This window comes from Sebastes umbrosus, chromosome 5 (genome assembly GCF_015220745.1).
Source record: "Sebastes umbrosus isolate fSebUmb1 chromosome 5, fSebUmb1.pri, whole genome shotgun sequence".
NCBI classification, from domain to species: domain Eukaryota; kingdom Metazoa; phylum Chordata; class Actinopteri; order Perciformes; family Sebastidae; genus Sebastes; species Sebastes umbrosus.
In genome coordinates this window covers 35,064,715-35,092,638 of record NC_051273.1, presented here as the reverse complement: position 1 = coordinate 35,092,638, position 27,924 = coordinate 35,064,715, and the positions used below count along the sequence as shown (strand labels likewise).

The following is a 27,924-nucleotide window of genomic DNA, read 5'->3' as shown; positions in this document are numbered from 1 at the left end:
CCTTGAGCAAGACACTTAACCCCAAATGTCTCCTGAAGGCTGATCCACCGGTGTGTGAATGAGTGTTTAGATCAGATCCTGATGGGCAGGATGGCTCCTTGTATGGCAGCCTCTGATATCAGTGTACGAAGGTGTGTGTGAATGGGTGAATGCTGACATGTATTGTAAAGAGTTTTGAGTGGTCAGAAGACTAGAAAAGTGCTTTATAAATGCAAGTCCATTTTCGATTTACCGTCTTGGAGCATAAAAGCTAAAGGGAAATTTCATGGGAATAACCAGACGACCTGTTCCAGATGACCTGAGGGGTCTAGCTGGTCTCTAGCTCACAAGCATGTCAGAGAGATTAGGGTGCCAGAGCATGTAGGGCCTTAAAAACAAGCATTAAAGGGACTGTTTGTAACTTCTTACACGTATAAATCATTGCGGGTCGGTGTCCCATGCACGCTCACGTGTGGCTACGCTGTTCAATCTCAGACTCCAACACAAACTACACGGAAGCATCAAAACCGCAAAGTTCTATCTAGTGAAGCCCGTCTGTTAAACAGTGTTGGCCGCGGTCGGAGGACGCGGGGGAGACCGTAGCTTTGGTCTCCAGGGCCGGAGTCTCTGCTGTACTCTGCTCCTCTGCCTGCTTGCCTTCACTCACACCCCGCGCTCGTTCTCACTCTTTCGCTCCACTCTCACGTGCATGCGTGCACACTACACACTGCAGAAGAGTTAGTTTAGCTCTGAGAATATCTAGTGAATGTACAGTGGACGTTTGTGCAGAAATAACTGCTGCAGCTCCTCCAGACCAACAGAGGTTTCTTGTGTCTTGTGAAGTGACGGGGCTCTGCAGCGAGAAACGTTATCGTCTCCGACCAAAACTCCGGCGTCTCCCCTGTTCCCTCCGGCCGCGGTCGGGAGGCTGAGGCAGGAAAAGCCAACACTAGGATCAGCAGTGATTCATGGAGAGACCTTTGTCTGGTCAGCTAACATTACTGCCAAGCAGCTGAAATATAGAGTGATATTGTGGTTTTAGCTGATGTGTGTTGCCTCACTGTTTTGACCGACGCTCGTTCATGTCCATGTAGAGCAAGCACAAGCGCGAGCCCGAGCAACGGGACGCTGACTTTCGTTGACTTAACAGCCACAGGTGTCGCTGTTAACACGCAATTACTGATTCTTACAAACAGTCCCTTTAATGGTGAACTTCAGTATTGTTGGCTGCTTAAAACATAACACACTAGACTGGCCTTGCTGTTAAAAGTCAGAAAAAAATACATCTTCAAGCAGGAGGAGGAAAGGAAACAGAAATGTGAAATCATGTGGGAGCTCTTTATAAAGCATCTTGTAGTTTGTCCATTATGTTCTTGACTGTTGTTACTGAACTGAGGACAGGACCAAGTGATCTTATAATCAATGTTTCTCTCTCCCTCTAGTCTCTTGTCCTCTGAGTGTGTCTGTTGAAACACATTTTACAGCTGCTTTTCTCAGACGGTACATTTTAGATGCAATTTCTGCTGCAGGAAAGGTCCCGTGGTCAATGACAAATAACCGTCTTTGCAGTAGCAGTTTGTACAGAATTCAACCCCTCCCCTTCAAACACATCTTACATGAGCACAGACACAGATTTTAGTGATGTCACTTTTCTTGTTCCTCAGTGCAGCCCTTCAGTTTGTACGGATAAACGCTGTTTGGCACATCCGTCTTAGTAAATAGTCCTCTTAGTCCCGTTACTTAGTGTCTGCTGTTGCCAGTCTACAGGAAGTCAGTCTCCTTCAGAGGGGACAGTTGATCAGAAGACTGGACATCAATGCTGTGTTTCCTGTCTAGTCATACCGAGGACAACACATCTCTGGATACCTCCCTCTCTCTCTCCCTCTCCCTCTCCCTCCGCTCAGCTCTCTCCACATCCATGACAGTGAAGAGAGGCTCCTGGGCTGTGACTGAGTCCTGCCGGTGTTTACCAGTGAATGGTGTCTTGATGAAAGCCTCAGAGTAACGTCTCTTCAGCACTGGATCCGGACAGAACAGGTATTCATACAGGGCTGCAGCCAGGGTCCCACCCAGAGCTGGACCCACCCAGTACACCTAACACACACACACACATGCACGCGCACGCGCACACACACACACACACACACACACACACACACACACACACACACACACACACACACACACACACACACACACACACACACACACACGCACACACACACACACACACACACACACACACACACACACACACACGCACGCACGCACGCACGCACAGGAAACACAAGGAGAAAAACACAGAATATTGAACATCCTAACATTACACATACACATACACATTTCATAGTTTTCATAATAATAATTTATTACGATCAATTAACTATAGGTAATTTGTAAAGGGCAGCTAGTTCTCAGTTTTTTAATTAAAAAAATACGGCTTTCAATCAATTAAAATATTTAATCGCGATTAATCGCACGATTGTCCGTAGTCAATTGCAAATTAATCACACATTTTTTATCTGTCCAAAATGTACCTTAAAGGGAGATTTGTCAAGTATTTAATACTTAATACTACTATCAACATGGGAGTAGACAAATATGCTGCTTTATGCAAATGTATGTATATATTTATTATTGGAGATCAATTAACAACACAAAACAATGACAGATATTGTCCAGAAACCCTCACAGGTACTACATTTAGCATAAAACAATATGCTCAAATCAGAACATGGCAAACTGCAGCCCAACAGGCAACAACAGCTGTCAGTGTGTCAGTGTGCTGATTTGACTATGACTTGCCCCAAACTGCATGTGATTATCATAAAGTGGGTATGTCTGTAAAGGGGAGACTCGTGGGTACCCATAGAACCCATTTACATTCACATATCTGGAGGTCAGAGGTCAAGGGACCCCTTTGGAAATGGACGTGACAGTTTTTCCTCGCCAAAATTTGCCTCCTTCACTCCAAGCTAGTATGACATGGTTGGTACCGATGGATTCATTAGGATTTATAGTTTACTATGATACCAGTATCTTCACTCTAGCTTTAAAACTGAGCCGCTACGACCTAAAAATCACAAGTTGCATTACTGCATTAAAGAAATTAGTGGCGTTAAAACTAATTTGCGTTAACGTGTTATCATGTTATAATAGCGAGTGTCGTGCTGTCAAAGAAATTATCATGTCTTTGATAGCCCTAAAAAAAATTAAAACAGTTTTGGGTTAAAAAATGTTAATATTTAAATATTAAGTACATTCCATTATATTCAGAAAATTAGAACTTAATTAAATAATAATTAAATGAATCCCAACAGTATAAAATAGATATAGTACTTAATGGAAGATATTTAAACAGAGGCTATCTGTTGCCATTTCCAAACATTGCTGTGGTAGTAATTACTTTTCAAAGTTAAATTAATTTTCAAAGTCTGACACTGTGGGCCTCCCTGCAGATAGGATAGCACCTGAAGTGGGCAGGGCTTATACTGGAAGTGTGCTTCATTTCCTGCATTACATTGCTTTCTCCTGCCATTTATACACCTCATACATATCAATTTGACTGTTTCAACCAAGTACCTGAATAAATCTAAGACCGCTACAATCTCCAAACAAGAAATGGCATAAGTGTGACTTTGGGAGAACACTCAACAACACATGACATAAAGAGAAGATTCGGTAGCAGTTGTTGAATATGAGTCATAGATAACTGTTCTCAAAAACACCTGAGGGCTGTTTAACTGAGGAGGAAGAGCATTACATGATTTACCGGAGAGTAGTAGGTGGAAATTTAATAAGACCTTAGAAGTTGGATCCAAAAGTTTAGTTACGGTGCATGGAAAAAAAAATCTTTGCAAAGCTATAGATGCTGATATATACTGATAGTCTCTGAAAGATAATGAAATATAATAAAAGCTAATGAAAGCATATTTACCCAGTGGTTTTCCCAGGACCATGTGACCAGGGCCGGGCCAAAGGTTCGGGCAGGGTTCATACTGGCTCCAGTGTAGGGAATCTGAGGGAGCAATCACATCCAACATTACACCAACTCTACTGTACGATCACAAGAGGCAGGACACTGATACCTTCAATAGTAGACTGGTGCAACAAGTCCAGTCCAAACTGAATGTCAAGTTATTTGTGATTGCCTTATAAAATGATCCAAATAAGCATTTTCTGATCTGATGCATCGGCCCAAACATTACAGATTACTGTTCTGTTTCATCTTGGATGCAGTCCCCTCAGGCCCCCTCAAGTCCCCTCAGGCCCCCTCAGGCCCCCTCAGGTCCCCTCAGGTCCCCTCAGGTATTGTTTCACTTTTCAGAAGTTTTAAATAAAATGGCAACCACCCTCTATAGATGCAACTGAAACAGTTGACTGGTTTTCATGGTATACTAAGAACAAAATTTAAACACCTTCTGACTTATCATATTGTTACAGTTTTACTGGAGAAATTTAGTTTGGCCAATGCCTCATAAGTTTTTCTTGACTAATAAAGTCAAAGACAAATAATTTAAAATGCTTCCTAGGTTTACCAACCAATTATTGTTTACAGTACATAAAGAAAGACAATAATGTAATAATGTAGCATCAACGCTGTACTTTTTTTAGAGGAGCTGGTGCATTTATTTTGGTCTTTTCTACACACAAAACAACTGTGGAGTACATTGTCAAGATTTATTGCTGATCAGATCTACCCTAAAATGTAAACGATTAATTTTCCCAACATTACACCGACCCTACTGTATGATCACAAGAGGCAGGACTCTGACACCTTCAATAGTAGACTGGTGCAACAAGTCCAGTCCAAACTGAATGTCATGTTATTTGTGATTGCCTTCTAAATAGATCCAATAAGCAAACCTTTAAGGTGGACCAGCTATTCTCCTTTAGGACAAGCTGCTTCTCTGTGTTTATTTTTTATATTTTGAATATTTAAACTGTTAATTATTAACATCCCTACTGCAGACTATACTCTGTATCAGGAAAACACAAAGTTGAATGTTAAAATATCATGTTGTATATTTAATTTGTTACATCTGATGAAAATATAACATGTTTTCAAAGTCATTGTTAGAACTGTAATGCTATTATTAAGTAATCATATCGGTACTTGGTATTGGCAAGTTCCCAAATGTAAGTACTTGTACTGTACTTGGTCTGCAAAAAGTGGTATCGGTGCATCCTGAGTAAATAAGCATTGAGAACCTTCATCATTCATGGCTAAGAGAAGAACCTGCTCATGGTGAAAGAATTCAGTGTTGACTACAAACAGCAGTCTGCTGTGTTTTGGGTGTAATAATGACGGCTGTCTCTCTGAACGCAACGGCCCCGAGGTAGAGCGATGTTGTTATACAGCCACAAGACCTCATCAGGAGGAGGTAGAGGAGGGTGTTTGATGCATGGATCTGATACTGAACCCTCTTTGTCTTTCTAGATTATCATCTCTCTCTGTTTATCTGTTTATAGTGTTGTGTACTTACAGCAAACAGGTGACCGACACACACAGACAGGCCGATAGCCAGAGCAGATGAACCTTTCAGGTCGTGACGTTTGTGGTCACAGGTAGCAAACACAGTGAAGACCAGCTGAAAGGTGATGAAGAGTTCTACAACCAATGCGTTTCCCGTGGAGATACTCTTATTGACCTGTGTTGGAAACACAACAGCAGCATAAATACATCATCAGATATGAATAGCCCTTTTACACCTTGTATTAAGATGTGATCTGTATCTGGATATAAGACATGCAGAACACATTGCAGTGATACAGTAACTAGAAATAAAAAAGGGTTAGGGTTAAGGTTGAATAATCATCAAGAAAACAGCACCCATGTCGTAAGTAAATATGTGTTATGTGTTGTAATTATTGAATTCATTAGTAGAAAATGGTCTATGAGTATATCTATTTATATAACTATCTATTATATTATATTCCCGTATTCATTACAATCACACATATATTACAGGGCGGCTGTGGCTCAGAAGTAGAGCAGGTTTCCCACCAATCGGAAGGTCAGCGTTCTGATCCCTGGCACCTCCAGTCCACATGTCAAAGTGTCCTTGAGCAAGATACTGAACCCCTTGCTCGGTGTGCGAATGAGTATTTAGATTAGATCCTGATCATCAGAACATCCTGCTGTATTGAAGAAGTCTTGAAACTAGCGATTGAGACCATAAACGTATGTTTAGTTTACTGAGGTAATAAATCAAGAGAGAAGTAGGCTCATTTTCTCATCGACTTCTATACAACAAGAGGAGTCGCCCCCTGCTGGCTGGTAGAGAGAATACAAGGTTTAAGGTACTTCAGCGTTGGCTTCACTTCTCAGAACCGGAGGTTGCCGCCTGATATTAACATTCTAACCACCTCTATGGTTACGTTTTGGTAAGGTTCATGGTTTGGGTTAATAATAAGGATGCACCGACATCGATACTGTCCTCATGTTCTCATACTCGTAATTATAAAACTGCTCCGATGCAACTGCACCTGATAACACATTACGCCAATGTGACATTAACTGACAAGATTAGTACCTTGCATGCAGAGGTGCTGTGGTTCAAGTCCCTAACAAGCTGCCCAGCTGCAACAACGATCCCAGTGTGAATGTGTGTGTGAATGGGTGAATGCTGACATGTAGTGTAAAAGTGCTTTGATTGGGCTAAAGACTAAAAAGAAGATACATAAATGCAAGTCTATTTACCATTTCAGTTACTACACCGTCTTTATCCATTTATTAGTTATCTGACTTATCAGCGGTTTCATGGCTTAAAGGGACTGTTTGTAAGAATCAGAAATTGCTTGTTAACAGCAACACCTGTGGCCGTTAAGTCAACGAAAGTCAGCGTCCTGTTTCTCGTGCTTGTGCTCGCTCTACATAGACATGAACGAGCATCGGTCAAAACAGTAAGGCGACACATGTCAGCTAAAACCACAATATCACTCTATATTTCAGCTGCTTGGCAGTAATGTTAGCTGACCAGACGAAGGTCTCTCAATGAATCACTGCTGATCCTAGTGTTGGCTTTTCCTGCTTCAGCCTCCCGACCGCGGCCGGAGGGAACAGGGGAGACACCGTAGTTTTGGTCGGAGACGATAACGTTTCTCGCTGCGGAACCCAAGACACGGGAAACCTCTGTTGGTCTGGAGGAGCTGCAGCATGTATTTCTGCACAAACGTCCACTAGATATTCTCAGAGCTAAATGGAAAGAGTGAAAGAGCGACAACGAGCGCGGTGTGTGATTGAAGGCAAGCAGGCAGAGGAGCAGAGTACAGCAGAGACTCCGGCCCTGGAGACCAAAGCTACGGTCTCCGCCAACACTGATTTGCAAGACGGGCTTCACTAGAGAGAAACATTGCGGTTTTGGTGCTTCCATGTAGTTTGTGTTGGAGCGTAGCCCCACGTGAGCGCGCATGGGACACCAACCCGTAATGATTTATATGCATAAGAAGATACAAACAGTCCCTTTAAGGCTGTAACCTGTGAGCGAGATTTCCATCAGCCACTTTGGTACAGGCATAACCTTCAGACAGTCTATTCTATTCTAAACATTACTTTCAGGATAAAAAAATTAGACTTGATCCAGTAATCTCTGTTAATTTTTGATGAAAAAATAGATTAATTGCAAGTGTTTGCATAGAACTAATCCCATTAATAGTGATTGTAAATTATTTTTTTTAAAAAACAACAGATACCCTGAGTCACGTTAAAGGGGACATATCATGAAAAACTCCCTTTTCAGTGCTTGTGCTCATACAACTGGGTACCTGGAGTTCCTACCAACCCGCAAACTGTGAAATAAGACGACACAGTCAGTTTGTTGTGGGCTGTCTAGATCAGAAAACATGTGATTAAACAAGCCAATCAGATGTGGCTCCCCTTCCTATGTCACATGCAGCCTCATTAGAATATACTGCCAGCAGCTGGAGAGAACTACCTTTGAAAAGGTGCACCATGTTTTTCTTTCTAGCCAATCAGAGCAGACTGGGCTTTTTCAGGAGGAGGTCTTAAAGAGACAGGAGCTGAAACGGAGCGTTTCAGACGGAGGGTGAATACAGGAATATTCAGACAGACAGGAAGAGAAAAATAATGTGTTTTTTGAACATTAAAGTATGTAAACATGTTCTAGTAGAAACCCAACATACAAGTATGAACCTGAAAAGAAGCATATGTCCCCTTTAACTTTTGAGAAAGTAATGTATTATCAGTAGAATAGAAAATATCTACTCTCAGAGATGAATGAATAAGGTGGCAACATTACTGTAAAATATGGAGTTAATTGTTAGTAATAGCTTAAAAAGAAAAACAAACAAACCGTGGTCACCCCCATGCCCCCCCTAGCAGAGGCTGGGGTGATGCCGTACAGGACAGCAGCCCCCACTACGGCTCCCAAGCACTGGGCCAACAGGTAGAAGACCGCTTTACCAAGACTGAGCTTTCTGGTCACCACCATGGCCGCCGTGACCGCAGGGTTAATATGAGCGCCGCTGATGTGGCCGAAGCACTGCACCATGGTGGCGATGCTCAGGCCAAAGCAGAGCGAGATGAGCACCAAGTCAGGGGGACGGGGATCCTCCTCAACAGCCCCCCAGTTGATGGTTGACCCGAGGCTGAGCAGGACAAAGAGTAGCATGGCGAAGAACTCGGCCCCCACGCAGCGCCAGAACTCCTGAGTCCAAATCCCCTTGAAGGCAGACATGGCTTTGTCTCGAGAGCAGCGAGACGGAGGCCAGAACTGACAGTGTGGTGTACGGCAGGGGAAGCAACACCTCCTGGAAGGGATGACAGGAGGGCCAAACATCAATGAGAAGAGAATAAAAGTATGGGCCTTTAACCCCTAAATGGACAAATAGCCATAATCATAACACATGAAGTAAAAACTAAATTCCTACAACTGCTGGAGGGTTTTGTCACTTCAACGTTAACATGTTTAATTTGCTGAAACGACTTAAACGTCTGTTGTTTTTCAACGGAAGGGCGGTCTACAATTCTTAATCAAAATGCAGATTCCAAAACTCCATTGCTCTACATTGTTGATGCAGTAACATTATGTTGGTGGAATATTTTCACCATTTTATTTTGCTGTCAGACGGACCTTTCCGACAGGGAGCTGAACTGAAAGTTTCACATTTCAGTTAAAGGTCCCATATCGTGCTAATTTTCAGGTTCATACTTGTATTTTGTGTTTCTACTAGAACATGTTTACATGCACTAATGTTCAAAAAAGCCTTTATTTTCCTCATACTGTCTGCCTGAATATACCTGTATTTACCCTCTGTCTGAAACGCTCCGTTTTAGTGCATTTCAACGGAATTGCAACGGAATTGCGTTGCTAGGCAACAGTTTGGGTCCATGTTTACTTCCTGTCAGCTGATGTTATTTACATACACTGCAACAGGAAATAAACTGGAACACATTTAGAATGTTTACATTTAAAACTGTGAAATGTTCTAAATATTGTATATTTGTGACATCACAAATAAACAGAAATCCAAACATCTTGTTTCAAACGCACAATTTCTGAATACGGGCTGTGTGTTTCTCCGTATATTGAGCGTTATGATAGTTTAACAGTATTTATAAAGCACTTAAATCTGCTCTATAATATAAAAGACATGAAAATCGCACTTTTACAATATGGGACCTATAAGTTACCCATCAGAAAATATTCTAAATATAGCGTACACTTAAACTAATATGGATTTTTTTAGGTGATCATTTTCTTTTATTTGGCTAAAATACGTTATTGGCTAATGCTGCTCTCGTCCACAGCAGTACATTGCTTTGCTCCTGAGTCATGCTGGTACTCCTGACTGTAGGTAATACACCCACTATGGATAAGTACCACATACAACCCCACTTCAAAACATCGAAACTATTCCTTTAAAGGTCCCATATTGTAAAAAGTGAAATTTCATGTCTTTTATATTATAAAGCAGGTTTAAGTGATATATAAATACTGTGAAAGTATCAAAACACTCAATCCACAGAGAGATACACACAGCCCGTATTCAGAAACTGTATGCTGAAACAAGCTGTCAGGATCTCTGTACATTTGTGATGTCACACATCTACAATATTTAGACAATTTCACAATTTTAAACATAAACATTCTAAATGTGTCCCAGTTTATTTCCTGTTGCAGTGGATATGAATGAAATCAGCTGACAGGAAGTAAACATAGACCCAAGCTGTTTCATAGCAATGCAATTCCGTTGCCATTCCGTTGAAATTCGCTAAAACTGAGCGTTTCAGACAGAGCGTGAATACAGGTATATTCAGACAGACAGTATGAGAAAAATAATGTGTTGTTTGAACATTAAAGCGCATAAACATGTTCTAGTAGAAACCCAAAATACAAGTATGAACCTGAAGCTGAGCATGATATGTCCCCGTACTTAATTTAATTTTTTTAAGTTCTTAATTAATTATTTTGTGGTAGTTAAGTCAATTTAATTTGCTCCTACCGCACAGTACACACTGTATTTTAGTTATTATGTGTCACATGGCACTTATTTCCAGATTAGTGTTTAACCAAGTCATGAGAAGTTGCCCAGTCAACGTTTTTTGCATTTGGTCAGAGCAAGTGACGTTTAGTATATCGAGCAGGTTATGTGGTATAATAACGAGTATAACAAGCAAGAAAGTCCACAAAGGGTGGGAACTGTTGTGGACGGGTCAAACAAACACAGGACGTTATTTTACATAATGTTGTTTGACGTGACGTTTATTGTAACACAAACCATGATCTTTTTTCTAACCTTAACTAAGTAGTTTTGTTGCCTAAACCTATCCAATTGTTTCACAATGTTAACCACGTGGCATTATGCGTTTCTGCAAGCATGACACTACACTGATATGAAACATTTGGTTTAGAAACGCCAACATTCGACGTGTCCCGTGGTTTGCAGAAATGTACAATTCCAACATTTCTTTGTGGTGACCGGGTTGTGACAAGTGATCACTAATTAAAACGAATACATACAGAATGCACTGAAAGGGAAAGGAATGGGGTCAGTAGGTGTCCACAGCTAATTTTTTGCCTTGAGGCCCCTTTTAATCAAACAAACATAAAAAACATTGGGAGCATTCAAGATGAATGGGCCATTAATTATTACAACGTTGATTGGCTGGTCATCTATATTTTCATTTACTTTTTTATCTAATCCCATACTTTGCCACATGATATCACATCAGTTATCGATCTTTACTGCAAAAGGTTTAAGTTTGTGACGAGACACTGGAACGTCACCACCAGGGTGTGAAATTAGCACCCGCCACTCACCAAATGCGGGTAAATTGTTGGCAGTGGTGAAATCATCAGTTCATCCACCACTTTGGCAGGCAGGGAAAACGCTATTGATGGGAATAGAGAACCGTAGTTGTCTATTTTCATGGCATCTCATACCTCCGGGACTATTGATTCCTCTTATTGATGCTTTCCGACAGTTCCAGCTGCACAATGACGTGTACGCATGTTGTATCATGTTTTAGTTTGTTTGACTGGAGATACGGTGGGGAGAAAAAAAAGCGCTCATCTGTGTTGAAATCAAAAGAAGAAGAACTAGTAACGTTACCAGTTAGAAGACAGTGGGCAGCACAGTCCTGACAGGCTAAATAGTGGAGCTACTAACGTTAATGGAGGTGCCATTCAGTTATTATTATGACGCGTTCAAAGTCTGCTCAGGAAAAAGGACTATTGGGTAAAGGTAAATTACAACGTTTTCATGATGTGTTCAAATGTAATCTTTTAAAATACATTTTTTGGTGAGAAACTTGAATAAATCCAGTTGTTTGATGGAGATGTTTTCATATCAATGTAAATTAGATATTAGAGAGAGAATTGTGACCTGTTTAACTTAATTTTCGGATTTCTTTTAATCAAAGCAAATCTTTGAATAATCGTAATCATTTGAATTGTGTTTTTTTATACAAATAACCTCTATAGATGACAATAACAAAGTACAGTACAGTACTGTGTACACTACCCTCACTCCACGGTTTAATTCAAACACTGTAATTTACCATGTAGGCCTATATACTGTTTTTTATGTAAAATATATCGAACATTGAATGACATCAGATCTAAAATGTTATTCCTTCATTTAGCGCAGAGATTTCAAAAGTGGCAGATAAAATTTCTGAGTGGCAGACAAAAAAAAAATACTTGCCTGCCACAGTGGCGGGAAGTGAAAAAAGTTCATTCCAGACCCTGGTCACCACAGCACATGGTTTACATCTATACATGCTGTAATGCCTGATATGTCCGTGACACACATGATCCTATCCGTCTCTTTTATCAAGAGCCCCAAACTGCTTTTATTGTAGATTATAGTGGTTTCTTTGTCCCTTTGATTCTAATGGGAACAATGTTATACCATTGCAAGTCCAAGAATTTCACACAATAACTGTGGGCCCCCTTGTCACTTTTGTAGTGCATGCCTGGGAGCACAAACACAATGCTACTCAAACTTTGGGTTTATCCCCTAACTTTTCTTTGCATTTACCCTTTAGTTTTTTACCTGTCTTGTTTTATTTTCTTAAATCAATTTACTACATTCTCTATATAAATAATACAAATGAAATAGAATGTATTATTATAATACTACTAGTACTTGCCATAGTAGCAGCAGGAGCACTACTAGAAGTAGTAGTAGCAAGAGTAGTCACCTGCATCTTTCCATGATGAGGTCAGTACAGGCAGGGTCATATCCCAAGTTAATACATGTATCAAATGATCATGTGGGTTAGAGTTGTTCCTTTAAAGATGTCAACTTGTCATTAACTATAGGCCTCCATTTAAAACACAGCATTACATTGAGTCAGTGATTCATCTTGGCTGTTTGTGCTTAAATATGTAGTAACTCATGGTCAAACATTATAAATGCATATGCCTGTTCGTAAGACTCCACATAAATAAATGGCATCAACATGAGAATAGACCGAAACATAGTCTGTTCCTGTTGGGGATACCTATGGTCGTAAATAACCAAACTATACTGCAGCTCCACAGTAATCCACGTTTTTTTTATGTTTAAGTGTTCTAATGTATTATTATTATTATTATTATTATTATTATTATTATTATTATTATTATTTTAAACATAATTCTCCTTCTTCTTCTTCTTCTTGAGTTGTTGTATGAGCAGCAGCAGGGGTAGTAGCCTATCACTAGTAGCAGTGATAACAGCTGTGGTGTTGGGATTAAACTGTAGTTTTAGTACTAGTTTACCAGATACTCTGCAAAGAGCATCTCTGTTTTGGATTTTCCAGGCTGTCTCTAAGGTTTACCACTGTGTGATAATAGGAGGCAGAGAGTCACCCACAGTTAAAACTACAACAATACTCCAGAAGAAAAAAAATGAATTCATATATAACCCACTCCTTACAACTGTCAAATCCAAAAAGCCATGAACCATGAACTAATTTATATATTAATATATACACTAATACTAATATATTAATATAATACGAAGATAATATAAGACTTTTAGATTTTTTAGCAAGGCAATTTGCTCTCTATCATACAGGCGTAATGCTAAAAACAATCGGAACCGCAGCGTTTGGTAGTGTCTGGCTGCCTCAGCTCCTGAGCGTCTTTACGCGTGTACTCACCGCAGGCGCTCCAGAGCCCTGCCGCTCTCCGTCATGACTCCACCAGCCTGCTGGATGCTCCGCTCTTTTATAGCGGGGGGTTTGTGCGTGCGTGCGCTTGTACTGTATGTGTCAGGCTGGGGGTTTAACCTGGTGATCTGACCTGGATTGGATCGGATCGGATGAGAAGAGAGAACCATCAGAAAAATAAAATCACTGTGGAGGGACTCTGTTCATGGATTATAATAATATGATAATTTGATCATATTGGTTCGAATACTTTTTTTTTTTTTTTTTTTATAAATAGCTACTCGCCAGACCAGTGCAATAAGAATAAATGTAGTTATTGCACTAGAATGAATGTAGTTATTGCACTAGAATAAATGTATTTATTTCACTAGAATAAATGTATTTATTGCACTAGAATAAATTAATAAATGTAGTTATTGCACTAATATAAATGTAGTTATTGCATTAGAATAAATGTAGTTATTGCATTAGAATAAATGTAGTTATGGCAATAGAATGAATGTAGATACTGCACTAGAATAAATTGAATTATTGCACTAGAATAAAGGTAGTTATTGCACTAGAGAAAATGTAGTTATTGCACTAGAATAAATGTAATTATTGCACTAGAATAAATGTAGTTATTGCACTAGAATAAATGTAGTTATTGCACTAGAATAAATGTAGTTATTGCATTGGAATAAAAGTAGTTATTGTACTAGAATAAATGAAGTTATTACACTAGCATAAATGTAGTTATTGCCCTAGAATAAATGTAGTTATTGCACTAGAATAAATGTAGTTATTGCATTGGAATAAAAGTAGTTATTGTACTAGAATAAATGAAGTTATTACACTAGCATAAATGTAGTTATTGCCCTAGAATAAATGTAGTTATTGCACTAGAATAAATGTAGTTATTGCACTAGAATAAATGTATTTATTGCACTAGAATTAATGTATTTATTGCACTAGAATAAATGTAGTTATTGCACTAGAACAAACATAGTTATTGCACTAGAATACATACAAGTGCTATGTGGAGCCAGTGAGAGGCAGCCAGCCCTGTCATACTGTGGAGAACAGATGATGGAGTCTGAATGCAGCGCCACTCTAATAACAGCAGAAAGCATCAGTCAGAACCGCATGTACAGTTATGAGAAGATTACAAACCACTACACAACACACAACAGATTGTATGCCAGCAAGCCTGCGTGTTGTCAGTATTATTGTTTGCTAGAGGAGCCCCCCCTCCCCACCCTCAATCCTACTGGACAAATAAATACTGACACACTGCTGAAACACAAGGCTCCCTGTGTTTATGCTTCTTCATGCAAGCTGACGGAGCAGACATGCAGTACTGGCAGAGATGTGTGAGTTGATGAGAACAAAAACGTATAAATAAATTAAAAAAGAAATTGTGACAATGGGACCACTGTCTTAAACAAAGTCTTATGTAACCTGTCTAGTGACACAGCAAGAGGTTTTTCTATTCATATTATTTATCAGAAAACACGGCACTTTTCTTTCGCTAGTTTGATTTAACAAAGCAATAAAAAGTATGACATTTTGTAATATCTACTTTTTAAAATTAGCATGATAATGACCCAAATCCATTTTAAAAGTAAGTGTCAAGACATAATTAGCCAAGTTAAGTAAGCGTGAAGTTATTACATAAATTGATGACAGTTGTAATCTAAATTTAATGGGAAACATTCGCATGGAAGCAAAGTTTATGGCGATTGTCTTAATCATTAATTGTATTTCATTGATCAACTATAGAAAAAAAACATGCCATTCATGTCATCTGACAACATGGTTGGATGCTGGTTCCTTGTGACCAATAACGAGTTAAACATACATTTAGCTATTTTTGTCATGTTTCATTTATTATTTGAGCCACATAAATATAAAGTTTCTCTGTATGAGCCTGTGCATGATGGATTTAATGCTGTTTATGCTCTCTTCTATTTTCTAGTAAAAAAATTGGATTGTTTTATTTATTAATCTTTTTAGCTGTTATACAATTAAAAAACAGATATGGTATGAGCCGAGGAAACCCATGTGGCGTGATCATACTGCACCATGAAGAATAAATGCCCTGAGAGTGGATAAAATACCCATATTTTCCCATTGACGGCTCAGAGATGGTTATCTGTGTTTTGGGCGAACCTGTCCCAGCCCTTGGGCTGATCCAGGAGCAGCTACGTCAATTGCCTCTTGCATTGCTTGTGTCTTGTTGTATTTCTGCTGTTTGTATTTGCAGCAAAGATGATGTGGGATGCCATGTGTGCTGATAAGATACAGGTCAGTTACACAACCTGGACAGGCTCGCAGTAGGAAAAACTGGCATGGCCACTTTCAAAGGGGTCCCTTGACCTCTGACCTCCAGATATGTGAATGTAAATGGGTTCTATGGGTACCCACGAGTCTCCCCTTTACAGACATGCCCACTTTATGATAATCACATGCAGTATAAATGTGTTATGGTCTCCTATTCTAAAATGGTGTATCTGAATACGTCTGCATACTGAGGTCCCTGAACAGTCTTGAATTCCATAAATTGGGTATCACTGTAAAGCTGAGACTCTGATGGATCCAATGAGCCCAACTGTATTCATGTGTGATGATGTTAGTCCCCATAGGAGACATTTCATTGACCTCACTGTATAAAATGACCTGTGGTGACCTCTAGGATAATCATAGCCTCAGGAAACTTTATAGCCACAAACTAGAGACCTAGAGCATTCAGAGGACGGATGGATCAAACTAGAGACCTAGAGCATTCAGAGGATGGATGGATCCGACTAGAGACCTAGAGCATTCAGAGGATGGATGGATCAAACTAGAGACCTAGAGCATTCAGAGGATGGATGGATCAAACTAGAGACCTGAAGCATTCAGAGGATGGATGGATCAGACTAGAGACCTAAAGCATTCAGAGGATGGATGGATCAAACTAGAGACCTAGAGCATTCAGAGGATGGATGGATCAAACTAGAGACCTAGAGCATTCAGAGGATGGATGGATCAAACTAGAGACCTGGAGCATTCGGAGGATGGATGGATCAGACTAGAGACCTAAAGCATTCAGAGGATGGATGGATCAAACTAGAGACCTAGAGCATTCAGAAGATGGATGGATCAAACTAGAGACCTAGAGCATTCAGAGGATGGATGGATCAAACTAGAGACCTAGAGCATTCAGAGGATGGATGGATCAAACTAGAGACCTAGAGCATTCAGAGGATGGATGGATCAAATTAGAGACCTAGAGCATTCAGAGGATGGATGGCTTACCTAGCTAGATTGACAATAAGGGGGTTTCAGAGCAGTTTCCATAATAGAAGTGCTTGCTGAAAAATGCAGAAATCTCAAAATGTCAAAAAGTTTTTGATCCCAAATGACAGCATGACTTCTTCTATGGTGTTCCTCAAGGTCTTGGTGTCTTTATGTGGTATTTTGGAGGGATTATTGATAATCTTTTATCAATTCTCCAAAATATTATTAAATCTTGTACCAAATCTGTGTAAGAGACATAATAGTGCAAGTGAATGGACATCTTATACTTCCATCGTAATGTTTTAAGCCCTTATACATTTTCACAATTCAATTTAATGAATGAATTAATTTCAGATTCATGACTACAACAACTTGACACACAGTGCTGAACTGCATTTTTTTCAGATGATGTACACCCCTTCTATGTGACATACACTGTTGACCTGCCATCTGACCCTAAAGAAATCAGGTCTATGAGAGGAGTAAAGAGGGGTGGAGTGGAAGAGGTTAAACGGCTTGAACAAGTGGAGAGGACTCTGTAGGCTCATCTCACCGACATCAAGCAGGGAAGACGGTCTAAAGATGGCTAAACTAGTTAAGTCAAGTCAAGTCAATTTTATTTGTATAAGCCCAAAATCACAAATCACATATTTGCCTCAGGGGGCTTTACAATCTGTACAGGATACGACACCCTCTGTCCTTTACAGTACCACCCTCTCATCGGATAAGGAAAAACGTAACCAAAAAAAAACCTTTTAACAGGGAAAACATGCTAGAAACCTCAGGAAGAGCAACAGAGGAGGGATCCTCCTTCCAGGATGGACAGACGTGCAATAGATGTCGCATGTACAGAGTAACAACATAATGAAAATACAACATAGACAATCCATATGACAAAAAATAATACATAGTTGCTCAGTTGGTTCAGTGCAAGACATTTTGTCATCTATACTGGACAGGTTGCCACAAAATTCGCTGTGCATATTATGGTGTCCAGAGAGGATGATGCATAATAATACAATAATACAAGTTTCACATGAGAATTGGATTATTTACATTATAATTGGGCTGTTTATTGTTTCTTTAAAAGTCCCATATCATGCTCAATTTCAGGTTCATACTTGTATTTTGTGTTTCTACTAGAACATGTTTACATGCTGTAATGTTAAAAAAAAATTTATTTTCCTCATACTGTCGGCTGAATATACCTGTATTTACCCTCTGTGTGAAACGCTCCGTTTTAGTGCATTTCGGAATTGCGCCGAAATTGCAACAGAATTGCGTTGCTAGGCAACAGCTTGGGTCCATGTGTACTTCCTGTCAGCTGATGACATTCACATACACTGCAACCAGGAATAAACTGGGACACATTTAGAATGTTTGCGTTTAAAACTGCGTAAAGGGTCTAAATATTGTATATTTGTGACATCACAAATGGACTGAAATTCTAACAGCTTGTTTCAAATACAGAGTTTCTGAATATGACTTGTGTGTATTTCCCTGTGGATTGAGCTTTTCAATACTTTCACCGTATTTATATAGGACTTAAGCCTGCTTTATAGTAAAAAAACATAAAAATCTCCCTTTTTTATAATTTGGGACCTTTAATGACTTTGGGAGACTCATGGCTCGTGATGAGGCTGCACCTCATTTGCATTTCAAATTCATTCTGAGGTGTCTTCACAACATGAGAACCTTGTTTCATGTAAACAGCGGTGAATAGTGTCTTCTGATGGCAGTAAACACACATTTTTGGATCCAAATTTCAAAGTTCTTTATTTGTAATGTCACTGTAATTCCACTGAATAAACCATTGGCAATTCTTTGTTCTCAGGCTTCCTGAAACAATTGATGATATGACTGGTGATAACATGAATAAACTGTAATGTAGGAAAATAAGTTGTGCAGTAATGTAATAAACAGGAAGTTATATGTAATATATATGTAACTTGGTAGTGACAAAAAAAAAAAACAGCTAGAGCCAGAGCAACAAAACCTCCTCTCCACAACAACCAGATAGAGCCAGAGCAACACAGCCTCCTCTCCACGCCAGATAGATAGAGCCAGAGCAACACGATCTCCTCTCCATGCCAACCATATAGAGCCAGAGCAATACGACCTCCTCTCCACACCAACCAGATAGAGCCAGAGCAACACGACCTCCTCTCCACAACAACCAGATAGAGCCAGAGCATCACGACCTCCTCTCCACGCCAACCAGATAGAGCCATAGCAACATGACCTCCTCTCCACGCCAGATAGATAGAGACAGAGCAACACAACTTCCTCTCCAAGCCAACCAGATAGAGCCAGAGCAACACGACCTCCTCTCCACACCAGATAGATCCAGAACAACACGATCTCCTCTCCACGCCAGATAGATAGAGCCAGAGCAACACAACCTCCTCTCCACGCCAACCAGATAGAGCCAGAGCAACACGACCTCCTCTCCATGCCAGATAGATAGAGCCAGAGCAATACAACCTCCTCTCCATGCCAACTAGATAGAGCCACCACTGCACCTGGAGAGCGTTAGTGTGGTTCTGGCGACGAATGAGCTTCCAGGATTTCCATTTTCTCTTGACAAATCATGTGGCAGCTTTCCGTCACGTAGTCCATTTTTACTGCGGATACAGCCAATCGAAGCTCTGGATTCCATTGTCAGGCAACGAGTCGTGTGGCAGATCTCTGCTCACATCGTCCATTTTTTAAGCGGAACTAAATGGACTGAATAGCCAGTCACAGCCGTCACAGAGGACGCGACGCGGAGGAGGGAGTTTTGAACTATTCACTGCCGTCGTCGCAGAAACGTCTATTCAGTAAAAGACAGGTAAATATCGTTATTAACATGATGTGACATTGATATTTGCTTCTCTTAGACAATACGGATCAAAGGTGTTTTGGCTTTCTGGTGTTTTTTAATGATTAAAATTTGCTGTGAAATCAATGAATGGTTTGTAATGTTACACTGTCTAAGCTAACCTGGCTTTAATTATCCTAGCAAGACTGTGAATTAGTTACCAATCATTTCATAATCTGTTAAGAGCTATAATTATTATGCCGAGGCTACGTAACCATTACAGTTACATAGCAGTAACGTTAATACTGTATGAGCTTCTTAAAGTCGTTCAACTAAGATTACCACAGTCACTTCTTTCAGCTCACACAGGTAACTGTCAGATAACTGTAGTGTTATATCAATGTTCATGAATAATGATTATATGATCATAAATGTTACATTAAATACTAAAGCTATATAAACATGATTGTAGTTTGTAAGGTTTTTCAAGGTAAAAGAAAGATAATTATCATATGTGTGAAATTGTTTCTGCATATAAGTTTTATTTTAATTTGAATTTTGACTTCTCCAGGCTGTCAGTCATCCTGTATCCTCTGCCCCAGAAGCTCAGCCTGCAGTCCAGTCTGAAACCTTTACCTGGTGTCTCAGGTGGCAGAAATACAGTTGGTAAGTATAATGTTTACATAAACCTCACAATAAAGCAATAGTTACAGTTGTGTCAAATATATTGAACACACAACAGACAGCATACAGGCAATAAGACATTATATGTTACATGCAGTCTATTTCACAGCAGTTTATCCTGTTTATTTGCTTACTGATGACAAATTGGTATGTTTATCAGGCAGTGGACGAGCATGGTATGCCAGGTATGGATCGGGCTGACAGCCTTGCAGAGCACCTGGTAGAACTGAGGACACAGACCTCCATGACTCTCAGCAACAAGCAGGTCAGTAATATTTGTAATTTGGAATATCATGTTTTAGTCCAAAAAGAATAAGACAATGTTGTTTTCATTTCATTAGTTACTCACATAAGCCTGTTGTGTGAATAAGTATTCAGTCTATGTTGTTCTTTTCATGTTTTTTTATAAGGTAAGCACAATTGTGGCCCTATAGCAAAACCTGCTGGAGTCTGAGCTGAAGGAGTTTCTGGTGAATCTGTGTGCTGTAAATCATTTTGTCTGATGTCGCGGGGGAATCAGAGCCAATGACAAGCATGAAGAATAAGATTCAAGATTCAAGATTTAAGATTAAAATTCAAGATGTTTATTGTCACACCGGTTATACAAGTACAATCGTGTGAAATACCTTTATTGCTGGGAAGCTCCATTAAGGAAACAGTAAGTTAAGTAGCAAAAAGCAAAAAGTATTTGCAAATAATATACAGTATAATAATAAAGGAAGAACTTGGTATATGGTAACTATAGAAGAAATATACAGTATATATGGGAGCAGTAGAGGTTGCATACTATACAAATATTGCACAGGCATTTTGTTTTTATTTTATTTTTTTTTCATATTGCACATATTGCATTGATTGAAGTATAACTAAAGTAATGGCCGATATTGTCTCTGATGGTCTTTTTTACTTAAAGGTCATATAGAGGCATCAGGATTACACTGAGAGCTGTTTCATAACCAGCACCACACTGAATAGAACCTGTTACAAATAAATGTTGAGTGTTAAATTGTTACATTGACAATGTTCATCAAAAAGTGCAAAAGTATTATCAGTATTATCTTCTACAAATTATTTGTTCTTTGTTATGTCACATGTTCCAGGCCCAAAGACAATCAAATGAAAGCTTTAATATCAATACTGTTATTTATTTATTTGTATTAATTACACACAGCAAGTCCATCCCAATTAAAACACATTGCTCAACTATTCTCCAGTACATTATGCTTTATACAACAAACAGTTCATTAATCAGTCATAAGGAGGATGTATGCAATAACAATAATAATGCAAAATCATGGATGATGATAATGTTTTGTATATTTGTTATCTGTGGTGAACTACCAGTTATATATCTGTATAAGAAAACCTGAGCGTTTTTCAATATTAATGTATTAGTTGCAGTGCACAAGTCTTGCATAAAAATTAAATCTTGAGTCAATTCAAGTTTACACGGGCAACACAAAACATTTTTTTTACTGCATATTATAAACTTCGACCCTGCCGGAGACGACATTCAAACTGCCGCTCAAGTGGACATGTATTCTTCCCCCCAAAAAAGCACAAAAGATAATATTTTTATTCTTTAACAAAAATACTTTAGTGTAGAAAGACTTTAAAACACCATGCGGGTGAAAATAAGAGCTACAGCTTTTTCAGTGTCATTTCCAGTAAATATCGCAATATAAAACCTGTGTTTTCTGTTTAAAAAACACAAACGTTGGAAGAGAGCAAGTACTAATCATATAAGTATACGTGGTTTGTTTACATGATGTAACAGAAGTGCATATTTAATGGTGTGTGGACAGAGAGTGTCCGATGTTATTAGGCTATAAGTAAATAAAAATACCAAAAAATCTCTCTTCTTATCTTGTTTCTTATTCTTTCCATAAGAAGACACAACAAGGTCGATATTATTCATAATTACAATAAAGATACTAGCTCACTGCCTGGCGAAACTGACAGGCATGGACGTATTCTCCAGGCCACAGCCATTGTTTCAGAGTACCTGCCAGGCATGGACGTGCATGTGCATGGAGGAAGTGCTCAACTGGCAGGTAGACTCGAGGCGATATTTAGGGGTCTTTATTAGTCTAGTTTTCAAAATAAAAACTATATATTTGTGAGATGTTCTTAAAGAATTACATCTTCAGTAGGAACTAATGGGCTTCAAGCTGACAGGAAGTCAGAACGTATGAAGAGACTAACACAGTGTTGGTTTTCATGTTGAGAGTGAGACAAATTTAGTATATAATGTAATATAATATTTACAGCTTGTTTAAAGGGAACATTCATATAAAATGAGCTGCTGGTGGGTTGAGTGTCATAAATCCATCTGGATGTAGGATGAGCTCCTTGGAGGTGCTACTCTGCTCCCTGAGCTCCTTCCTCTTCAGCCGCAGGAACACCCAGGTTATAATAATCCAGCTCAGCCTTCTCCCGTCTGCCCGGCCTCTGCCCCCTGGTGGCCTGGAAACACATGACAGCACACAGATGTGACTTCCTGCATCACTCCTCTCTCTTCACTTCAATAAACACAGACAGAGTGCTTCATGTTAGTCAGTGGTCTGAACAAAAGACGTGTGTCAGTACCTTATAGTAGAAGTAAAGGCCAGTGTTTGCCAACAGCAGAATCAGCGGCAGGACGACCGCTCTGATGATAAGAGGCCTTAGATCTGATCAAACACATCGAAAGTCATCACATCACATCACATGACTTCATGAGTTCAACAGCTCGCATTAAACACAAACTGTAGTGACCTGAAATCTGAAATCACTTCAACATGGAGACTCATCTCTTAAACTTATTACATATGTCATATTTACTTCATATTAAATGTTTGCACCTGATGTAATATCTTCATTGTGTTAATATAGTTATTATCTTACTGGCCAATGCGTCTACTCTGTAAAGACGATATCTATTTCCTGTCTGGAGAGGAATCTCTCTTCTAGTGATCCTGCTGTTGTTTCTCCTTGTTGCTGTTAAAGTTTTTTTTTGTGGCGTTTATCTGAATCGCGGCTCTGAGTGTTCTTTTTCGTACAGATTATAAAGTCCAGAAAATACAGCACGATGTTCATTTAGTAAATGATGGTCCCATTTAGAGTCAAATAGACCATAAAGCAGGGGATGCTTTAGGGCGGGGCTACCTTGTGATTGACAGGTCGCTACCACGGTGTTGTCCTGTCTGTGTTTTCATCTTAGACCTTCAACCCTTTCACAGTGTGTTTTCAGTTACTCAAAGTTAGTTGGTCGCCTAAAAATGTCTTATTTAGCTTTCGGTTATACTTAGCTCCACCCTCTGGTGTCACTTCTGGTTGTGAAAAACCAAGATGGCCACGGCCAAAAACCAAGATGGCGACGGCCAAAAAACCAAGAGGCTGACTGCCAAAATCCAAGATGCCGACGGTCGAAAACCAAGATGCCGACGGACAAAAACCAAGATGGCGACTGCCAAAAACCAAGAAGGCGACGGCCAAAATCCAAGATGGCGACAGTCAAAAACCAAGATGGCGACATCCAAAAACCAAGATGCCGACGGTCAAAAACCAAGAAGGCGTCGGCCAAAATCCAAGATGCCGACGGTCAAAAACCAAGAAGGCGACGCCCAAAATCCAAGATGGCGACGGTCAAAAACCAAGATGGCGACAGCCAAAAACCAAGATGCCGACTGCCAAAAACCAAGATGGCGACAGCCAAAAACCAAGACGCCAACTGCCAAAAACCGAGATGGGGACGGCCAAAAACCAAGATGACAATGGCCAAAAACAAGATGGCGATGGCCAAAATCAAAGATGGCGTGTTGACAGATACGGAACAGATATGACGTCACGTTACGCAGATTACACCAATAAGTTTGGTTACTGTATGACATGTGTAACACAATGACAGTAGTCACAATGTCATTCCAGAAACAACAACATGGACTCTGTTGTCAGCTGATCATTTTCACTCCATTCGGACCAATCACATTTTCCAAACCTGCATGTAAACAGTCAACTTACCTGCGACGGTGAGAGAGATCAGACGGCTCTCAGACGAGAAGATATGAGTTAAAACATAGACGTGATAAACACAGCTGTAGCTTCCTTGGTGGGCGGGCTCTGCAGCAGGAAACAGGAAGTGGGCAGAGTGATTGACAGCTGGCTGGGTGTAGTTGAGTGCTGAGGTGGAGGAGGTGAAGTTGAGCTGGAAGGACCCTCCTGGGTACAGTGGCTGGACGGAGCAGCTGATGGTGAAGGTGGATCCCCTCAACACGTGAAACCCCTGCTGCTGGGCCTCGGAGACCCCGTCCACGGAAGAGGACCCAGAGATGTTGGGCTGAAGCAGCAGGTCTGTAAACACAGAGAGATGATTGAGATGATGAAACGTCACGTTCACCCTCCCTTCAACAAAATGGCCCCTGAAAAAGGATGTGATTTCACCAGTCTGACAAACACAGAGTCAGACAGACAGGTGTCAGATGACATGATGTCATAGATGATGTCACTGTTATAGGCTTACCTGAGCAGGTGAGATCCAGGATGTAGTTAGAGGAATCTGATGTTGCACACTCCCTCAGAGCAGATCCAGACTGAACACAGTCAGACCTGATCCCCCACACAGATCTGTATGAGGACTCCTCTCTCCGTTCTACAGAAACAGCAGAGCCACAGTCCAACTCTCTGCAGGCAGCAACTGCTTCCTTCAGGGTCCAGAGAGAGATACCGTCCCTCAATGGTCTCCAGTCTCCCTGATGTTTCAGCTCCAGTGTTCCTGCACAGCGACTGTCTCCTCCCACCAACCTGACAGACTCTGAACAGAAACAAGAGAGTCATCAGTAAAAGAATAAAGTGAGTTTCATTAGAACAGAAATGAACCAGATCAGAGCTGCAGCTCCTCTTCTACCTGAGCAGGTGAGTCCAACAGCTTTGCCAGGTGAGCAGGTGTTTCTCTCTGAGTCTGAGCTTCTACAGTCCAGGAGAGCAGACTCATTGCCTCCACACTGGAACTCTTTGGTCCACATTGAAGCCTCCACTTCTCCGTAGAGCGCGCCCTGGAGGACTGAAGGAGCCCCACAGCCAAGCTCCCTACAGACCACCTCTGCATCCTGCTGGTCAAAGTCAGCTTCACACACTGAGGACCACCACTGGTTAGAGGGGTTAGTCTTCACCTCCAGTCTGCCTGAGCACAGACTCTTCCCATTCACCAGCCTGACAGAGTCTGGAGAGATGAGAGAAGATAAAATAGAGAGAGATAAAAGACACCAGACACTAAATAAAAATATGTCATGAAACAACAATTCAGTGATTCAAACTGGACTCAGAACAGTTCCGATATCAGTTCATCATTAACAACAGAACACATCTTTTTAATTTCATTGTCATTTATAATGACATTGTCTTTATCAAACAATAACACAACATCATCATCTGCAGATTTCTCTCTTCTGTTCCTTCTGCTCAGCTACTCCACAATCTTTGCTCTCCACACAGAGAAGTTACAAAGTTTTCATTATTTCTTATTTTTCCTGAGAAGATGTGTAACCCAGAATAAAAATCTGTTTAGAAAATTATCCCTAAAATTTAAAAGGGATAGGGTCTGGACTCTGTCTTTTTAAGGAGTTTTCCCAGGGTGAAGGAGGCCACGTGGGTGTGGAGATACTGACGAGCCCCGAGGCTGAGCTGAGCTGCTCAAAGTTGTGGCCAGTAGGTCACTGGTGCCTGTTATGGTGGCAGCTAAAGAAGCTGCTGGTGGAAACCAGTGGCTAAGAAAGCTGTCAAGCTGAAGAAGGAGTCCTTTCAGGCTGGTTGCTGGTCAGCCCAGGGGACTCCTGAAGCAGCAGCCACGTATGTTTCATACATACAGATATATATCTGGTGCATTAAGCACCTGATTTACGGAGGCAGCAGCTCATCAGACTCCGTCATGGCTGCTGGAGTCGGTCTGCTGCCATTCTAGCTGGTGCCTGTGTGTGTTAACCTGGGTACATTACTGTAATACCTGTACCTGAGCAGGTGAGATCCAGGACGGAGGAAGAGTAATCTGGTGTTGCACAGCCCCTCAGAGCAGATCCAGGCTGAACACAGTCAGACCTGATCCTCCACACAGATCTGTATGAGGACTCCTTTCTCTGTTCTAAAGAAACAGCAGAGCCACATTCCAGCTCTCTACAGACAACAGCTGCTTCCTTCAGGGTCCAGTCAGAGTAATAGTCATTCACTGGTCTCCAGTCTCCCTGACGTTTCACCTCCAGTGTTCCTGCACAGCGACTGTCTCCTCCCACCAACCTGATATCGTCAGGCTCTGAACAGAAACAACAGAGTCGTCAGTAAAAGAATAAAGTGAGTTTCATTAGAACAGAAAAGAACCAGATCAGAGCTGCAGCTCCTCTTCTACCTGAGCAGGTGAGTCCAACAGCTTTGCCAGGTGAGCAGGTGTTTCTCTCTGAGCCTGAGCTTTTACAGTCCAGGAGAGCAGACTCATTGCCTCCACACTGGAACTCTTTGGTCCACATTGAAGCCTCCACTTCTCCATAGAGCGCGCCCTGCAGGACTGAAGGAGCCCCACAGCCAAGCTCCCTACAGACCACCTCTGCATCCTGCTGGTCAAAGTCAGCATCACACACTGAGGACCAAGACTGGTTGGACTGGTTGGACTTCACCTCCAGTCTGCCTGAGCACAGACTAGTCCCATTCACCAACCTGACAGAGTCTGGAGAGACGAGAGAAGATGAATTAGAGAGAGATAAAAGACACTAGACACTAAATAAAAAGATGTCATGAAACAACAATTCAGTGATTCAAACTGGACTCAGAACAGTTCCAACATTATATCTCGCTGCATTCAGCACCCGATTTATGGAGGCGGCAGATCAACAGACTCCATCATGGCTGCTGGAGTCAGTCTGCTGCCATTCTAGCTGCTGCATGTTTGTTTAAACCATGTACATTACTTTCATAGATGATGTCATAGATGATGTCACTAATGGGCTTACCTGAGCAGGTGAGATCCAGGATGGAGTTAGAGGAATCTGATGTTGCACAATCCCTCAGAGCAGATCCAGACTGAACACAGTCAGCCCTGATCCTCCACACAGATCTCCATGAGGACTCCTCAGACCATTCTACAGAAACAGCAGAGCCACAGTCCAACTGTGTGCAGGCAGCAGCTGCTTCCTTCAGGGTCCAGTCAGAGCCCTCCACTGGTCTCCAGTCTCCCTGATATTTCATCTCCAGTGTTCCTGCACAGCGACTGTCTCCTCCCACCAACCTGACATCATCAGACTTTGAACAGAAACAAGATAGTCATCAGTAAAAGAAGTGAATTTAATTCAGATCAAACTAAAACTTGATTGATTTTGCTTTAATGATGCTTTATTTGTATTTTCTTTCTCTATTTACCTGTTGAGTTGTGTTCTCCTTCAGCCCAGAGTCCTGAGGAGAAAATGATAAAGCTGCATGATTGGATCACAGCCGTGGACAGAACAAACACTCTCAGGTTGTTTTGTAAAGAATTTTCTAGCAGCTCAAAAAACACCTCTGTGAACTCACTCTGGAGCCATTTTACTAGTTTAATAGGTGAACATGTGGAAACACA

At 40.7% G+C, this 27,924-nt stretch overlaps 2 protein-coding genes across 2 annotated transcripts; both read right to left on the bottom strand.

Annotated features, from left to right (window-relative positions):
• Positions 1 to 1,303: 1,303 nt before the first annotated feature.
• Positions 1,304 to 13,714, bottom strand: LOC119487881 (aquaporin-4-like). The gene is made up of 5 exons (XM_037768944.1): positions 13,595 to 13,714; positions 8,295 to 8,751; positions 5,466 to 5,630; positions 3,917 to 3,997; positions 1,304 to 2,073 (listed from the first exon to the last, which is right to left on the bottom strand). Exons 1-5 carry the CDS (start codon positions 13,627 to 13,629, stop codon positions 1,816 to 1,818), a joined length of 996 nt encoding a protein of 331 aa, XP_037624872.1. The 5' UTR covers positions 13,630 to 13,714; the 3' UTR covers positions 1,304 to 1,815.
• Positions 13,715 to 22,709: 8,995 nt separating this feature from the next.
• On the bottom strand, positions 22,710 to 27,652 carry LOC119488537 (scavenger receptor cysteine-rich type 1 protein M130-like). Its single transcript, XM_037770273.1, has 6 exons — positions 27,323 to 27,652; positions 26,725 to 27,039; positions 24,850 to 25,140; positions 24,351 to 24,680; positions 22,938 to 23,020; positions 22,710 to 22,814 (listed from the first exon to the last, which is right to left on the bottom strand). The coding sequence occupies exons 1-6, from the start codon at positions 27,555 to 27,557 to the stop codon at positions 22,710 to 22,712; spliced, it is 1,359 nt and encodes a 452-aa protein (XP_037626201.1). The 5' UTR covers positions 27,558 to 27,652.
• Positions 27,653 to 27,924: the final 272 nt, after the last annotated feature.

Excerpts from the sequence above, each read along its gene's own strand:
- LOC119487881 (XM_037768944.1), bottom strand. The coding sequence starts at position 13,629 with ATGACGGAGAGCGGCAGGGCTCTGGAGCGCCTGCG. Across the intron at positions 8,752-13,594 it reads AGGGCTCTGGAGCGCCTGCG|GAGGTGTTGCTTCCCCTGCC; the intron begins GTGAGTACACGC and ends CATCCCTTCCAG. Across the intron at positions 2,074-3,916 it reads GGTCCTGGGAAAACCACTGG|GTGTACTGGGTGGGTCCAGC; the intron begins GTAAATATGCTT and ends TGTGTGTGTTAG.
- LOC119488537 (XM_037770273.1), bottom strand. The coding sequence starts at position 27,557 with ATGAAATATCAGGGAGACTGGAGACCAGTGGAGGGCTCTGACTGGACC. Across the intron at positions 24,681-24,849 it reads CCTGGATCTCACCTGCTCAG|ACCTGCTGCTTCAGCCCAAC; the intron begins GTAAGCCTATAA and ends CTGTGTTTACAG. Across the intron at positions 22,815-22,937 it reads GCCTTTACTTCTACTATAAG|GCCACCAGGGGGCAGAGGCC; the intron begins GTACTGACACAC and ends ATGTGTTTCCAG.